General features: G+C 40.1%; 1 protein-coding gene across 1 annotated transcript in view; it reads right to left on the minus strand.

Moving 5' to 3' along the window:
* Window positions 1–19,240, minus strand: part of ADARB2 (adenosine deaminase RNA specific B2 (inactive)) — a 761,328-nt gene that overhangs the window by 387,521 nt on the left and 354,567 nt on the right. The window contains exon 3 of the mRNA XM_040434228.1: window positions 1,225–1,311. Coding sequence (XP_040290162.1) covers window positions 1,225–1,300 — 76 coding nt within the window. The 5' untranslated portion in view covers window positions 1,301–1,311. The remainder of the gene's footprint in view (window positions 1–1,224; window positions 1,312–19,240) is intronic.

The following is a 19,240-nucleotide window of genomic DNA, read 5'->3' on the forward strand; positions in this document are numbered from 1 at the left end:
TGGGAATTGTAGTTTCACAACAGCTGAAATCCGAAGGTTGCTGATCCCTGGGCTAGACACATAGACAGATAAAGGAAAGACATCTTGTGGCACAGTATAAAAAAAAAATCAAGATTTAAAAAAATTTATAATTTTGCATCATACATCTCAGATAAGTTGAACTGAGAGAAAAGTTGAAGAAGTGCACATCTGGATGAGTCCAATTTTTTTTTGGAAAATAAATAGTTATTAAGCATAAGACTGCTGTCTACAGACAAGTCAATGGGTATTAACATGTATGAGAGTATTCATATTTAACTGGAACTGATCATTACACCTTAGTTGTGTCTGACATTTTTGATTAGTCGATGAAGATTAATTAGTTGCGTCCACTCTTTAAATGAAGTCCATCTGTGTAGGTACCCGTGAAATGGGTTGTCCCACCACAAACACATTTTTTATTTTAGTGCCAGTGAAGGCTATGCTTCTGAGACCCCACACGGTGCGGCTGACTTTGGAAGAAGCAGACACTGACTGATGGCCATCACATGAACAAGATAGATTTTAAACCCCTGAAAGCCAATAAAATAAAAGCTCCTAGTGAATCCCTGCAAGCAGAGGTCTCGAAAACTGTGAGGCATTAATACAGAAAGTTATACAGAAAAGGAAAAAACATTGATCTACTGAAAGCAGAGTGCCACTTTAAGGGCTCATGCACACAAACATATGTATTTTGCAGCCCGCAAAAAACGGATCTGCAAAAAACACGGATGGCGTCCGTGTGCATTCTGTATTTTACGGAACGGAACAGCTGGCCCCTAATAGAACAGTACAGACACGAAAAGAAAATATGTTTGTGTGCATGAGCCCTAAGGCCTCATGCATACGGCCGTATGTATTTTGCGGTCTTCAAAAATAGGATCCGAAAAAAATACCAGTGATGTCCGTGTTCATTCCATATTTTGCAGAACGAAACAGCAAACCCCTAATAGAACAGTCCTATCCTTGTCCGTAATGCAGACAAGAATAGGATATGTTCTATTTTTTTGCGGAACGGCAATACGGACATACGGAAATGGAATGCACACAGAATAACTTTTTTTGCGGACCAATTCAAATGAATGGTTCGGTATACGAACGGACACGGAAACAAAATACGTTCGTGTGCAAGAGGCCTAAAAGAAATAAACCAAGAAAGAATAACCGTATTATAAAGCTATCTGTAAGCTATGAATAAGCACTTACTTAAATTGTCTTCATCATCCATGCTGCTTGCCCCAGGGTTGATAAACTTAAATGGTACGATGAAGGTGGACAGCATGCTAATTTTTTCTGTAAAAACATAAAGAACTTGTCTTAGAACATTAGACAGACAGGTTTAAGAGGTCACTAACCCCAGAATACAAGTGAATAAGTTAAACCTTCAAAGCTAAGGGCTTATACACACTTCTGTATTATAGACATATAATCATTCAATTATTTTCATTGAAAAAACAGTGGCAATACATTTTCAGCAAATGTTTTTTCCACATTTAAGTTTTGTTTATAGATGTGTTTTTTATGTGAACTGTGTTTTTTTTTGGCGGGGGTGGGTTGGTATTTTAGGTAGCCCATAGAAGTCAATGGATTGTATTTAAAAATCGGTTTCTGTATTTGCACAGCTCACATGTGTGTAACAACACTTTGTTACATATGAATTTAAAAAACATTACAAATGCAGATGAAAAATAGACACACACCCAATACTAAAAGCAAAACCCCCGATGTAAAGCAAAAGCAAAGCAAAAGAAAACAGAACAGCAATTGTATAATACAAGGATAACAAACTTTATTAGACGTATAGTTTAAAATAGAGTTTGATATACGTTAAAAATACAAAAGCAAAACAACCAAAAGGGATCCTCATGCCCAAGCTAAAATTAGCATTGTGACGAAACCAACCTCGCCACTGGGTGGAGGAGAGGCCTGGCTACCAGCCTCTTGCCCCAAGATTATGGGCCCTTTCATCAGCCATGTTTCCTTTGTTCACAAAGGACTTTTACTAACTTTTGAACCCCTGGTCTAATTCGTGCCATTTTGGGATATGTTAAATGTCTATGTGTACTGTAAAGGGTGGGACATTGTATATTTGAGTAGTGATGTCTGTCCTATTGTCTCCACGTGTGTATTGGTGATTTACCTTTGTCCTGAGAGATAATTGACTTACTCCTCGGTTGTCTCCAGGACAGAAGACACTGTGTATTCTCCTGCCTGTGATACAATTGCATCAACCCATTGTGTAAGGTAATTGTATCACAGGCAAAGGGGAGGATTTTGTGTGGGAGTGTCTGAGTGTATTGTACATGTTTATTGGTTGTTTTTACAAAACCCTGTGGGTGGTAACCTTGTTGGAAAATGTGTATAAGTCAATGCTTGTGTGTTCAATAAAGAGTTCCTGTTTTACCCTTCATCATGTTGAGGCTGGTGTTTGGGTAACTGATCGACACTGGGGATTGCTATACGCTGAAGATTTGCTATACACCCCTGGCTATAATATTAGCTCTTGTAAGAGCTGTTCCTGCTCTCTGGATTTAGGAGAGCTTCACCCACTGGAGCCTGGTCGTAGGTCCAGGGTGGGTAGGAGACGGCGAGACCTCAACCAAGCTTCGGCGGTTCGTGGGGTCTGCAGCGCTTTCGGTGTCAAGTGGAGTGCTTGGAGTCCTCGGGAAGCACTAGGAGCATCATTCGATGGAGGTACCCGGTCGGTGTGCCAGGATATCCATTACAAGCATATACAATCCATATTGCGGCAATAGTACGAGGATCAACCTGTAAATAATCATGAGTACCAGCTCCCATGAAATATGCAAAACCTATAAAAGAAATGAAGCTGACTACGTACTATTATCAAATATCATAAATACTTTATTAATTACAAAACAAGATATATTACGGACATAATCATTAAAAGCCAAGTGGGCAGAGAAAGCACCATCCTGAAGGGACACAGGCTACAGGCAACATTATCATAAATTGATGTATAAGTGAGTAATGAATAAATTAATATGTAAATAAATAATAAGTAATAAATATCCCAGAGGTAGGTCATAAATCATACCACACTGTATGTTATGGGGAGCCACAGGTGAAGAGAATAATAACTACCAGTCCAGAGAGAGGATCCAAAAATAATCACCCACCTCTACCCATACAACCTGAACAGCATAAAGAAAAAGTAAGGACAAGTGCCGTGTGTCAACCAACAAGGATGGCGTTACCCCAACGCGCGTTTCGGCATGCCTTCGTCAGGGGGTGATATTTATATCTGTGATATTTATTACTTATTATTTATTTACATATTAATTTATTCATTACTCACTTATACATCAATTTATGATAATGTTGCCTGTAGCCTGTGTCCCTTCAGGATGGGTTTTTTTCTGCCCACTTGGCTATTAATGATTATGTCCGTGATATATATCATGTTTTGTAATTAATAAAGTATTTATGATATTTGATAATAGTATGTAGTCAGCTTAGTTTCTTTTATAGGTTTTTCATATACGTTAGCAGCATTACATTCACAGGAAAAATACCCACAGGGATATCACTTGAGAAAGCGACCGCGAAACACGTGTCACGATTCAGGACTATTCTGGTCTGTATATTCTACATAATTGTCTTCTGTATGTATTGATCCATTTTGTGGCACTTTGCACTTTACTTATGGTTGGGGTTTATTGATATCCTCTATCTATGGGAGAAATACCTGTATGTATCATGAATAGTGGTCCTGTGGGTATTTTTCCTGTGAATGTAATGCTGCTAACGTATATGAAACTCTATTTTAAACTATATGTCTAATAAAGTTTGTTATCCTTGTATTATACAATTGCTGTTCTGTTTTCTTTTGCTTTGGGGTATATGAAAAATAGACAACATCGCAAAATATGAAAACCAAAAACAGAACAAATTACAAAAAATCTGATTACTGTTTTCATAGGCAAGTGTAAAAGAGACCTTACTGTGGACCTTAGTTTTAAAGAGATTGTGTAGTGCAAAGATACTAAAGACTTATCCTCAGGATAGGTCATCAATATCAGATTGGCAGAGGTCCTACTTCCAGCACCCCTGGCGATCAGCTGTTTGAAGGGGTAGTGGTTTTGCTTCCACTTCAAAATTACCTGTGCGCGGTTGTCTCTGCAGCAGTGGCACAGTGTATTACAACTGCTTGTGCCATTCACTTGAATTGAATGAACAGTTGTAATTATACTGCTTCCCCTCTACAAAGGAGACGACACACAGATAATTTCGAAGCAGAAGCAGCACTAGCAGAGCATTGCTACCCCTTCAAACAGCTGATCGGCGGGGGTTCCGGTAGTTAGACCCTTGCAGATCTAATATTGATGACCTATCTTGAGGATAGGTGATCAATATCTTTGCACCACACAACCCCTATGTACATGGTCAAGACATTTCCACATGTTACTATGGGTTTGCTCCAGGTACTCCTGTTACTCCTGTACTCCCATTCATTGACCTCATATGAACTGACCCTAGGAAGGGCAGACTAACCTCGCAGGTATTAGAACAGTGTCTGAGAGCCGATAGCTAGACGAAGCCCACTGTTTTAGGCCCTCCTTGCACCTCAAAGACAAGCCAAGTGCACTCATACCAATTGGTTGGTAAGGGGTCCAAGTCTTTGGCTACTAATCAATTTAGACCCTGCCCTAGTGGGTAAACAAGAAATGGGTAATAATGATATAATACTAATGCTGTAGATCACTACTGAACATGTGGCCACCATTTAAATAGTAAAAATATTTTTAAAAAAAATGAAATTAACTAGTGATGTTTCATGGTACTGAAATGCCCTGTTTTATCCATTAACAAAATTTACAATGTTCATTTACAGAATATGCTCAATGTATTTCATTAAGACATTAGTTGAAAGGAAGTCACAAAGAAAAGACATGTGAATGATACTGGCTGCTGGAAACTGCTGTCCAAAGCACTTAACGAAGCAGAAAGCAGAGGAAAAAGAGGAACTGCATGCCACGGCTACCAGGGGAGATTCATTTAGGACACTCCATTTATATCAGGGATTGGGTAAGGTCAAGGAATGAATAATGGGACTTTATGATGGGCTGAATTAGGTGCTAGACTCTGCTATTTTTGGTATCTAGGTGATGTTTGCTGGGTAAGGTGGCACCTTCATAATTCACCATTTTATGGCAATTAAGCCCTTCAACCACAATGAGATACCTGTACGTCATTGTGGCTGAGGGGATGTGGGGAGCGGGACACACATGGCGGGTGCTGGCAGTGTAGTTTCAATAGATATTTATTGGAATTTTATGAGATACACCAAAAAAATATACAAACAACATTGCAAATGTGATATCAAGATAAGGGTATCAAAAAGACAACCAATGCAGGGCTTTATGTCTCAAATCATGAACAATACAACCCCTAATATCATAAAGAAATAGCAACCAAACAGAGAAAAAACATGGACATGGTAAGTGATTTTGGACAGTAATTAGGACTGACTCATGTAAGCTTGATAACGAGGTAGTTACTTTATGGTTGAAGGAATCTCAGAGCTAGATACTGTATCTCTAGTGTAAGGCGTGTAGATATCAGTGAGTGCATATAAGGACCCCTTTGAGATGTAAATTTCTTTTCCTTAGAAGATCTCAATGCAAAAAGGTGCTCTATACTAAAATTCTGATGCAGAAATTCCAAAAATTCCCATAAGGTGAGATCTCGTGTCTACTACACCTAAAATACAAGTTAGGGTGGGTTCACATCAGCGTTATGTATTCCGTTATGCCTTTCCGTTATAACATGGTTATAACGGAAAATAACGGAATCCATAAGACGGAAGTCAAAATGGAAGCCTTTAAGAGGCATTCCGTTTTGATCTGTCATAATAGAAGTCTATGGGAATCATAACGGATCCGTTTGGTTCCCGTTATGCAAGACAGAAAACAAAGTCCTGTCGACAGGACTTTTTTTTCCGTTCTGCATAACGGAAACCAGACGGATCTGTTATGATTCCCATAGACTTCTATTAGGACAGAAAGCAAAACGGAATGCCTTTTAAAGGCTTCTGTTTTGCATTCCGTCATAATACAAGTCTATGGGCAGCATAACGGATCTGTCCTGGTTTCCGTTATGCAGGACTGGACTCCTGCATAATGGAAACCAGAACAAAACCGTTCTGCTGCAATAGACTTGTATTATGAAGGATCAAAACGGAATGCCTCTTAAAGGCTTCCGTTTTGACTTTTTCGTCTTATGGATTCCGTTATTTTCCATTATAACCATGTTATAACGGAAAACAAAAACGGAATCCATAATGCTGATGTGAACCCGCCCTTAAGCGACTATTGTGATATACAACTCGGGTCCTGAGGTGTACATAAAAATGGGCGCCTTAATCTTGCTGTTTTATGTCCTACCATCCTGGGACTAAAGTGCCTACTGGTTACAGCCAGTCCCCTTGTTCTTGACTCTAGAGAAGGAGGGCTGCCCTGTTGTCTGGGCCCTTCACCTATTTGCTATTAGAGTTGTGATTGGGGAGAAAAAGGAACCCAACTTATATGAAGAAGGATATTTCTGACTGATCTCTTCTTCTCATAGAATGTGTCGGCAGATAAGAACCATTTGGCCCATCTAGTCTGCCCAATACACTGAATATTATGAATAGCCCCTGGCCCTATCTTATATAAAGGATGGCCTTATGCCTATCCCATGCATGCTTAAACTCCTTCACTGTATTTGCAGCTACCACTTCTGCAGGAAAGCTATTCCATGCATCCACTACTCTCTCAGTAAAGTAATACTTCCTGATATTACTTTTAAACCTTTGCCCCCTCTAATTAAAAACTATGTCCTCTTGTAGCAGTTTTTCTTCTTTTAAATATTCTCTCCTCTTTTACCTTGTTGATTCCCTTTATGTATTTAAAAGTTTTTATCATATCCCCTCTGTCTCTTCTTTCTTCCAAGCTATACATGTTAAGGTCCTTTAATCTTTCCTGGTAAGTTTTATCCTGCAATCCATGTACTAGTTTAATAGCTCTTCTCTGAACTCTCTCCAAAGTATCAATATCCTTCTGGAGATATGGTCTCCAGTACTGCGCACAATATTCCAAATTAGGTCTCACTAGTGCTCTGTAGAGCGGCATGAGCACCTCCCTCTTTCTACTGGTAATGCCTCTCCCTATACACCCAAGCATTCTGCTAGCATTTCCTGCTGCTCTATGATATTGTCTGCCTACCTTTAAGTCTTCTGAAATAATGACTCCTAAATCCCTTTCCTCAGATACTGAGGTTAGGACTGTATCACTGATTTTATATTCTGCTCTTGGGTTTTTATGCCCCAGGTGCATTATCTTGCACTTATCAACATTAAATTTTAGTTGCCAGATTTTTGACCATTCGTTTTAATAAATCCTTTTCCATTTGGTGTATCCCTCCAGGAACATCAACCCTGTTACAAATATTTGTGTCATCAGCAAAAAAACACACCTTACCATCGAGGCCTTCTGCAATTTCGCTGATAAAGATATTAAACAATATGGGTCCCAGAACAGATCCCTGAGGTACCCCACTGGTAACAAGACCATTGTCTGAATATACTCCATTGACTACAACCCTCTGTTGTCTGTCCCTCAGCCACTGCCTAATCCATTCAACAATATGGGAGTCCAAGGACAAAGACTGCAATTTATTGATAAGCCTTCTATGTGGGACAGTATCAAAAGCCTTGGTGTCTACTGCACCTCCTCCATCTATTATTTTAGTCACCCAATCAAAAAATGTCAAGCTTACTGGCCTATAGTTGCCCGATTCCTCCCTACTACCTTTTTTGTGAATGGGCACAACATTTGCTAATTTCCAATCTTTTGGGATGACTCCTGTTACCAGTGATTGGTTAAATAAATCTGTTAATGGTTTTGCTAGTACACCGCTAAGCTCTGTTAATAGCTTTGGGTGTATCCCATCAGGCCCCTGTGACTTATTTGTATTAATTTTAGACAGCTGACTTAGAACCTCTTCCTCTGTAAAGACACATGCATCAAAAGATTCATTAGTCTTTCTTCCTAACTGAGGTCCTTTTCCTTCATTTTTCTTTGTAAAAATAGTATTCATTGAGGCAGTCAGCTAATTCTTTATCTTCTTTCATATACCTTCCTTCTTTTGTTTTTAATTTGGTAATTCTTTGTTTTAGTTTCCTTTTTTCATTTATGTATCTGAAGAATGTCTTATTGACTTTTTTCACTGACTGAGCTAATTTCTCTTCTGCCTGTGCTTTAGAAGCTCTTATAACTTGCTTGGCCTCTCTCTGCCTAATCTTAGATATTTGCCTGTCATCCTCGTTTTTTTATATTTTTTTTATAATTACTAAATGCTATCTTTTTGTTTTTAAAGATTTTGGCCACTTCTGCTGAGTACCACAGTGGTCTCTTCCTTTTTTTGCTTTTACTGACAAGCCTAATGCAATTATCTTTTGCCTTCAATAGTGCCACTTTTAAGTAGTCCCATTTCTCCTGGACTCCATTGAAACTGTTCCAATCTGATAGGGACTTGTATACCACTAATCTAATTTTAGAAAAGTCAGTTTTTCTAAAATCTAAAACTTTTGTTTTTGTGTGGTGTGACTCAGTCACTGCACTTATAGTAAACCACACTGAATGGTGATCACTAGATCCCAAGCTTTCCCCTACAGTAATATCAGATATCAAATTCCCATTTGTGAATACTAAATCTAAAATGGCCTCCTTCCGGGTTGGCTCCTCCACTACTTGCTGTAGAGATAATCCCAGTAGGGAATTTAAAATATCTGTACTCCTGGCAGATCTAGCTATTTTGGTTTTCCAGTTTACATCAGGAAGATTAAAGACTCCCATAATGATAACTTCCCCTTTCAATGTCATTTTAGCTATTTCCTCAACTAGTAGATCATCTAATTCTTTGACTTGGCTAGGTGGTCTATATATCACACCTACACGAGTTACCTTATGATTATCAAGCTGCAACATAACCCAAACTGACTCTAAATTGGTCTCGCTAATTTGTATTAAATTAGATTTTATGCTATCTTTCACATACAGGGCCACCCCTCCCCCTTTCTTGCCTTCTCTGTCTTTCCTATATAGAGAGAACCCTGGTATTGTTATATCCCAGTCATTACTCCCATTGAACCATGTCTCAGTAACAGCCACTAAATCTATATACTCAGATGCCATTATAGACTCAAATTAATTGATCTTATTCCCTAAACTGCATAGACAAGACTCTGAGCTTGTCATTTCTTAACCTATGTGCTACTGGCATCTTCTGGCATTGTTCCGGGGGGCAGTCAGACTTCTGGATTATCACTCTTTTGCCACCCTTTCCTAGTTTAAATGCTCCTTGGCAAATACTTTGAACTGTTCACTGAGGTCATTCATTCCCTTGAGAGAAAGATGCAAACCATCTTTCTTGTACAATTCTATTCCATTCCAACGAGAGCTAACATGAGACACAAAGTCAAACCCTTGGTTCAGACACCATTCACCAAGCCATACATTGAATTCTTTAATGCACATCTTCCTGTCATGCTGAAGGTTATGCACAGGCAAAACTGCAGAGAATGAAACAGTCGATGCAACCTCCCGTATATCATTACCAAGTGTGTGAAAAGCTACCTTCACCTTTGAAACCTCATTGCAAGCCAGATCATTTGTCCCAAGATGGACAATAACATCTACCTCCCTTTCCTGCTTTGCTTGCCTAACAATATTAAGGATACGTCGTCTGTCCCTGCTAGCGGTAGCACCAGGGAGACATCTCACAAAACCATTTTCCTCAAACTTCACACCTCTTATGATAGAATCGCCCACCAACAGCTGCTTACTATCAGTCCTCACCTTCTCCTTTTTGTCTTTGGCTGCAGTCTTGCATACTTGACCTCACAGCAATTTACGTATATGTATGACCTCACAGCAATTTACGTATGTGTATGACTACTTGTATGACAATGTATATATGTACATGAACCCTTGCTAGGTATGCTGCATAAAGTAAATTTTAGAACATACTTGCCAACTTTGGAAGCAGCTGATACATGAGGGAAGAGGTTGCGGTGCATGCAGTGCACTGCCAAAATTTTCTTGGCTCGCAGCCATGCCCCTTCGCCCATGCCACTCCCTTTTTACTGTATACCTCCCCAACTTTACTGTAGCAAGCTATCAAGCATGTCCCCTTATCCTGTATCCATCCCCCCCCCCCCGTGTGTTTTTGGGCACTGGGACTGCATCACAGTTAGAACTGTTCTTCGGGAGATGCTAGGAGACATTGCCAGCACCTGGAATATTTTCCAACTCTTTTAGGAGACTAGGAGGTCTCATCCAGGAGATTCGGCAAGTATGGTTTATGGTTGGTTTACATGACCCGATATTGGGGCCAATTATTGACAACAAATGCTCGTACAAACTCTGGTTCCAGATAATTGGCCTGTGTAATGGTGCCGCAGATAACCCGATGAACAAGCAAAGCACTCGTTCATCCAGTGAATTCATCTTTTATGTGGACAACTCAATTAATATTTTTACACAGCACGATCTGCTGCCCAGACACAACAAAGATGATGAGCGAGAGTAGTAGCCAAGGCTCATCCCATACAATGGAGGTGATTGCTGCATGTAAATGCAGCTCTTCACCTCCACTGATTAGCAGGGAACGCAACCTTCCCGATAATTTTCTGCTCACCGGCGCCGTGTAAATGAACTAAAGGTCTTTCACAGCAGCAGGACAATGCCAAGCACCAGGCTACATTAGTGTCACTAAGATCTACGTGGATGCTTTGTGCTAGAGGATTCTCTATTACATTGCATCAGGGAAAGATATCCTATCATTTTGTATTGTCCACAGTATCTTTTGTCTCTGTATGTTACATAGTATGATGTCACATGGCAGATTTCTGTGTGGCATTTAGTTGTCCGTAATTTTAGATCATCTAGGAATCTACTTTTTTTGGGCAATGTGCAGTACCCCATAAAAGGGTACTTGCATACTGTTCTTGTTATATAATAGTATGCGCAGTTATTTAATGCTATTTTATATGTTCATACCTTGTAACATGCTCAGCTTTTATATGGATAAGATGAGGTAATTACCCTAACTCAGCCCTTGCAGGAAGTTGGGTATGGATCTTGGATCCGACCGTAGCTCAGGCTAGTTAGATGGTAGTCTAGCATAGGAAGAGAGAGGAAGCTCCTACATGTGCTCCTCTCCTCACAGGACTAGGCCAAAGTTACAGATAATCACTTTCTCAGATTATCTGCTTAAGAAAAATACCTCACAAAGAGTAAAAGAGAAAGGAAAGAACCAAGAAGGTCCAGAATCTGCATCACCGAGCATTGGAGTCAGCCAGTAAGGTATTTGCTGATCAAAGCTGCTGACTTTACTGCTGTGAGAGGGATATTGCTATCACACTGTTCACACTTGGAGGTGATCTGGCCAGTTGTCTCTTAAACCTGTATCTCTCAGATGGACATTACAGCCACCGTTATGAGAGTAATATTGCCAACCATGGATTCTGCAGAAAGAGACTTTGGAAAGATAGAGAGGAAAGAGTACTATAATTCTTTCTTACTCAAATCCATACAATTGCACTGTGATTTTTTTGGAATTCTGTATTTAAAACGTTGGATGTACTACAACTTCCATTGTTCACTTAGGTAAAGAGATGTTTATTTTCCTACAACTGGCTTGGCTACTGACTCCTGCACCATACGTTTGCTGTTGCACCCTACACCTCCTGCCTTGCACCTGCACCAATCCTACAACATCAAAGACACCCCAACTACCATCACGCAGGAGCCTAAACCTTAGGGTGCGCCGTCCTACCACTACCAAGCCCTAGGAAGCATTTGTGTGAGGATTGTCACTGTTATTGACTGTTACAGCCAGAACCACTACCACTCCCATCCTTCACTCCGCTCCTCCTGGGCTTGTGGCACATGTGAATTTTAAGGTTTGTTTATATTCGGTTAAAACGCCAGCAGAAGCACCCTTCCTCCATAAATGTACGCTGTGATTACAATCCTGATAACTCATTATGCATTGTATACCAACAAATGATTTAGATTTCCCCTCCAGGACACAAAGCTGCAGGTTCATGATTTCACAAACCATATATATATATTGAATATTAAGTTAACGCCATCATTCATTTTTTCAGGACTGGCTTTTATATATTTTACATTGTGATAGATAACAAGAAAACTAACTCATAATAAGCTTCGTCTTACATCTTCCAATTTTTGCAAATGTATAACCTTATTACAGAGCTTCATTTGTGCATAATATATCGATTGAATGATAAACTTTAAGTGGAACTTCCCCTTGGCTCCAGACTGTAAAAATGTAGAGGAAAAACATTTCAACAGAAAAAATAAGAATATAAAATGTCTTGTATAATGGCTCGTCTCTATTCAAACAATTGAATAATTGCCTTTGTCCTGATCTCCAGGTTAGCAAACCATTTATTTGCTTCAGTCTCTTGAATGAGACTCTTCATGCCTGTGACATAATATAAATATATTTTGGGTGGAGGAGGTATTCAGCAACCTCCTTTTAAATGTTAAGTTAACAGAAAAGGGTTCTCCTTACAGCTAAAGCTAAAGGCTTCATCCTGAACTGGAGGGTTGGAAGGTACAGCTTGGTGACTACCTTGCCATATGAGTGATGGGGCTTGAAGCAATGAGACCCCCTTCTCTGTTCTCATGTTTAGCGGCTGCATGACACATTACAGCACTTTGAATACTGGACAACGGTCAACCAGGGATGGACTGGCCCACTAGAGAACCAGAAGATCCTCCGGTGGCCCAAGTTCTGACAATCATGGACCCCTAAGAAAACAGTCCACTTAAAATCCTATATACATTGAGGATCAGCCCTCAGAATCATTTCCTCTGGTGGGCCGAAGCGACTTCATTCCGATGCACCTCTAATATATTTAAGCAACTAAGAAAGGAATGAATGTAACTACAGTTTTATAGCCATAAATAATTAAATAAAGAATTTAGTACAGGATATATCTATTTTATGTGGAGTTACCTTTTGAACAGTAAACATCGTTAAAAAACTAATATCATGATTCCCCCCACCCACCTTAGAGAGCTGTAGCTTTGTATTATGTGCAGCTAGAAGTGCTGTCCCTGAACTGTATACAGTATTTCACGTATTTTCATTCCCTGTATATTATATTTGTAAATATTAATTTTCTATTTCCATGCTTTCTGAGTGGTTGAGCTGGGTTGAGTGGTTGTCAGAAATGCAATATGTTCTGTGATGTAGTCAAAGGCCTCCTTCCTTTCAGTCTCAAGGTGCCCATACACATAAAGGCAATCGTGGCTAAATCTGCTATCTTATGTGTATGAGGATATGCTGACTCTCTCTATATAATAGCATTTGTAATGGTTCTCTTTCATCTAGGTAATGGTATATCAGTAGTACTGATTCAGAGTAACAGGACTTGTTGCATTTTCTCTTGAAGACATTTTGCTAGCCAACTGCCTGGCTTTCTCTTTAGGATGACTTGTAAAAGGAATCTCTGAAACTAAATACTGGTGAAGAGGGGTGCCACTTACAATGCTGTTCTAATACCTCTCCTGAGGCAGTTTAATCACACCTAACAGCTTCAGTCATGCAAATGAAATAAAAATACAATACAAGTCTATCTGCTCTGACTTATTGATACTGATAAACCTAGGTACGCGATACTCCATCTGGCACTTTACATGCAAATAAAAACAACAGCGTTGTCACGGGGCGCCGGGGATGCGCTTACTCTCCGCAGCACCGACGGCACCCCAGCTCTGTACAGGAGAGAGGATGCGTGCAACGTCATCGTCTCCTAGGTGATGGGGGTGATGGGGGGTGGGACAGACCCGGCCGCGCAAGTCTCCTCAGCGAGGGTGGCGTCCTCGGTTCCCCCAGCAACCAGATTAAGCCTGAGCACCTAGCTGGGCACTTGGTGCTCAGCCATTTGCAGCAGGATGAGTCATGTGACGCTGGCCACGTCACATGATCCCTGCTAGTCAGTATTTAAACAGGCAGCCTGCTGGCCACAGGTTGCCTGTTATTTAGGTTCCATCTGTGATTTTGTATGACCTGCGTACTTACCTTCTGCTGATTTCCTGATGATCCTCTGCCTGCTTCTTGTGTACTTTGCTGCTCTCCTGGTATTCTGACCCCGGCTTCCTCCTGACGATCCTCTGCTGACTCCTTTGGTACTTCAGGACTCTCCTGGTATTTATGACCCCGGCTTCTCTTGACTATTATCTGCTTGCTCCATTTGTACTTTGTTGATCTCCTGGTATTGACTCGGTCCGTTCACGTTCTGTTGTTTGTCTGGTCTGTCCTCCCTGCACTTATTCCAAGCTAGGGATTGCTGTCTAGTTGTCCCCTGTCATTAGGACTTGCGAGGCAAGTCGGCAGGGTCAGGGGTGAGGGTGGAGTGCAGTGGTCACTTCCCTCCCCCCTGTGTGTGTGTGTACGCGACCGTTACAAGCGTACTGTATGTCAAGTACTTCAAATTGCAGTCAGTAATGGTTCATACTGCTTTTGCTCAGCAATGTAATTATTATAAGTTATTGAACTTACAGAACAATATAAGAATGGGAAAGACAATGAAAATGCGTGTTATTATGACCGGATAGGAAGTAATCCAACGTGAGACACATCTGCTATTCTCTAAATAATTACCCCTGACTCCTGGTATTCCCATCGTGCATGCTTTAATATATAGTTTGGCTGTTTTTATGCAATAGATGTGTTGTCGTTAGGATGAATTCTATTTGACGCAGAATGATTTCGGGCTTGAAGTGCAGGTAGACATTGGCAGCCATAACTCCTTCACTCACACTATCATGAGACGAGGGTTGACTGATTAATCAGATAAAACCGTCTGCGCGATGAAGGATTAGCTGCTGGGAGAGGATGAGCAGGAGGAAAATAGAAAGGAGCCTCTTGTTGCACTAGAACGTGAAGCTGCAATAAAATGTATCAAGCACTTCAGGAGCGCCTCATTTCTAGAATTATTATTCTACCGTCCTTGTATAGGCTTTGATTTAAACTAATGTATATCTGTAACTGAAGGCAAAACTCAGTTATTGAACTTTCCCTGTTGATTTTGTGCATGCATTTATTGCAATGAACTTAATCTAAATGGTTACTAACTTGTATATTTACAGTAGTGCTTGAAAGTTTGTGAACCCTTCTGTAACAGGGAACCGGCGGTGCACTCCCTCCGTGCAGCAACGCCAGCGTCCCGCTGATAAAGGGGGAGAAGGAGCCGGCGTCAGGACGCAGCCAGCGTCCTCATCTCCCTGGTAACAAGGGGGTGGGAGGCCCGGCGGCGCACGCTTCCTCAGTGCGGCCGGCATCCTCCATACCCGAGGCAACGAGCAGGGGCAGGAACGAGCGATAATGGATATGAGTTGGTGCTCAGGGTTTTGGCTGGGGGTGACGCAGGGTCACGTGACACTGGCCACGTCACTTGACCATTCAGTCTGGCCTATTTAACAGGCAACCTGCTGAAATTGCCTGTGATTGGTCTTACTACACCACTAGCATTTTCCTGCATGTGTGATTTCGTGTATTTGACCTCAGCTTGTATTTGGCTCTTGATCCTGTGGAATCCCTTTGCACACTGATGTGACCTTGTGGCTCCTGACCTCGGCTTGTATTTGACCTTGATCCTGTGTTATTCCTTTGTACTGACTTGACCTCCTGGCTCTTGACCTTGGCTTCCATTTTGTTTTGGTTTTTGCTTATAGCTGATTATTGCTTGTTTGGTTTCTGACCCAGCCTGGTAGTTTACGTTTCTGTGCTTGCTGTCTTTGTCTGTTGTTTTCTCCCACCTTGTTCCCTCCCTGTAGGCCCCTGCACGTACATAAGCTAGGGACTGCCGTCCAGTTGCGCACCGCCGGTTAGGACGGACCGTGAAAGTAGGTAGTGATAGTGGTGTGGGTAGAGCTTAGGGCTGCACTATCCCTATCGATTCGTGACACCTTTAGAAATTTTTATATTTGTGCATATATTTGCAAAAATTAGATAACGGAAACCACATCAAACCGATGAGTCAAAAATATTAGACTTGGTCATTTATTTTGAGGAAAATGATCCAATATCACAAGTCTGTTTTATTAGCAGAAAATTTGAAGGTGAAATTAGAGTCAGGTGTGTTCAATCAGTGGGATGATAATCAGGCGTGCATAATGGCAAACAGAAGTAGCAACACAGTATATGTGTGGGTTCTGCTCTACTGAATTTCGATGCCCACTGGCATAGAGATAGGTATTGAACAGAGCAGATTCCTGCCTGGAATGAGGTCACCTTGCTGTGGTGGGTCGGCACAGATATATTTTTTTAATCATAATATATTTGCTAAGAACCTCATATTTATTTATCATATCAAATGTGGTATTAGTTTCTACATAGATTTTGCATGTAGTGCCTTACGAGTGCATTTATCATATCGTGCAAGATGTCTTTATCATTTTCGTGCCTGTTTTTTAGTTTTTATAATACATACTTGGAGGTGCCTATGTCCAGGGAAAATAGTGAAGAGGGCGCAGAGCTACCCCAACCCCTTTTAGGATTCTTGAGGGTAGTACACTGCTGGCCAGGAACTGGCAATAGAAGTGGCTATGAATGGGGCATGGGGGCTCAATTTAGATTCTTGCTATGAGGCCCAGTGACTTCTATGTACGCCCCTGCTTGAACTCCACTCTGAATGTCAGACACGGGCTCCTTGTTCTTATACCCTCACAGATATCACAGGGATCAGATGTTGTAACTGGAACACCCTTTGAACTCGACTTTTCCAATAAATTGTTGGAAAATTGGTTGTCTAAAAACAATCATTACCTTATTACTCCAACGTCTTAAAAATCCCCATCTTGAATGTAACATCAACTATTTGAAACTAAAAAGAGGTTGTGTTCTTTTCTTTGGAAGTCTTGGAATTAGAATTATGTTTTTAAACTTGCATCTGACATACAGGAAAAAATAGCTAATATTAGATGATTGGTCTATACCACAGGAAAAAATTTTTTGGGAAAAACAATTTCTAGAGAAATGAGAAAAAACAGACTTTTAGCAAGTTTTGCTGTAATAAAAACCCTTATAATATCTTTACTTGATAGGGCAATAGCGTAACTTTGAAAATTGAGTTGCATGTTCTACAATAAAATATACTGTCAAAGTGGTGTTAGAGGGGAAGTTGCATAACTCTATGCGATGTGATACCCCATTATAGCCTTAACCCCTTAAGGACTCAGCCCTATTTCACCTTAAGGACTTGGTCATTTTTTGAAAATCTGACCAGTGTCACTTTAAGTGCTGATAACTTTAAAACGCTTTGACTTATCCAGGCCATTCTGAGATAGTTTTTTCGTCACATATTGTACTTCATGACACTGGCAGAATGAAGTAAAAAAATTCATTTTTATTTTTTTAAAAATACCAAATTTACCCAATTTTTTTTAAAAATTGCAAATTCCCAAGTTTCTATTTCTCTACTTCTATAATACATAGTAATACCTCAAAAAATAGTTATCACTTTACATTAACCATATGTCTACTTCATGTTTGGATAATTTTGGGAATGATATTTTATTTTTTGGGGATGTTACAAGGCTTAGAAGTTTAGAAGCAAATCTTGAAATTTTTCAGAAATGTTCAAAAACCCAATTTTTAGGGACCAGTTCAGGTCTGAAAATGACCTCATTCTATAAACTACACCCCTCAAGGTATTCAAAACTGATTTTGCTAACTTTTGTAACACTTTAGGTGTTCCACAAGAATTAATGGAAAATAGAGATACAATTTCAAAATTTCACTTTTTTGGCAGATTTTCCATTTTAATAATTTTTTTCCAGGTACAAAGCAAGGGTTAACAGCCAAACCAAACTCAATATATATGGCCCTGATTCTGTAATTTACAGAAACACCCCATATGTGGTCGTAAACTGCTGTATGAGCACACGGCAGGGCGCAGAAGGAAAGGAATGCCATTTGGTTTTTGGAAGGCAGGTTTTGCTTGGCTGGTTTTTTTGACACCATGTCCCATTTGAAGCCCCCCTGATGCACCCCTAGAGTAGAAACTCCATAAAAGTGACCCCATCTAAGAAACTACACCCCTCAAGGTGTTCAAAACAGATTTTAACGTCGTTTTTTTTAACGTCGTTAACCCTTTAGGTGTTCCACAAGAGTTATTAGCAAATGGAGATGAAATTTCAGAATTTCAATTTTTGGGCAAATTTTCCATTTTAATATTTTTTTTCCCGGTTACAAAGCAAGGGTTAACAGCCAAACAAAACTCAATATTTATGGCCCTGATTCTGTAGTTTACAGAAACACCCCATATGTGGTTGTAAACAGCTGTACGGGCACATGGCAGAACGCAGAAGGAAAGGAATGCCATACGGTTTTTGGAAGGCAGATTTTGCTGGACTGGTTTTTTTGACACCATGTCCCATTTGAAGCCCCCCTGATGCACCCCGTGAGTAGAATCTCCAAAAAAGTGGCCCCATTTTAGAAACTACGGGATAGGGTGGCAGTATTGTTGGTACTAGTTTAGGGTACATATGATTTTTGGTTGCTCTATATTACACTTTTTGTGAGGCAAGATAATAAGAAATAGCTGTTTTGGCACCGTTTTTTTATTTTTTTATTTACAACATTCATCTGACAGGTTAGATCATGTGATATTTTTATAGACCAGGTTGTCACGGATGCGGCGATACCTAATATGTATACTTTTTTTTATTTATGTAAGTTTTACACACTGATTTCATTTTTGAAGCAAAAAAAAAATCATGTTTTACTGTTTCCATAGTCTGAGAGCCATATTTTTTTCAGTTTTTGCGCGATTACCTTGGGTAGGGTATGATTTTTGCAGGATGAGATGACGGTTTTATTGGCACTATTTTGGGGTGCGTGTGACTTTTTGATCGCTTGCTATTACACTTTTTTTTTAACACTTTAGGTGTTCCACAAGAATTTATGGAAAATAGAGATACAATTTCAAAATTTCACTTTTTGGGCAGATTTTCCATTTTAATAATTTTTTTCCAGGTACAAAGCAAGGGTTAACAGCCAACCCAAACTCAATATATATGGCCCTGATTCTGTAATTTACAGAAACACCCCATATGTGGTCGTAAACCGCTGTACGAGCACACGGCAGGGCGCAGAAGGAAAGGAATGCCATACAGTT

This window comes from Bufo bufo, chromosome 5, assembly GCF_905171765.1.
Source record: "Bufo bufo chromosome 5, aBufBuf1.1, whole genome shotgun sequence".
NCBI classification, from domain to species: domain Eukaryota; kingdom Metazoa; phylum Chordata; class Amphibia; order Anura; family Bufonidae; genus Bufo; species Bufo bufo.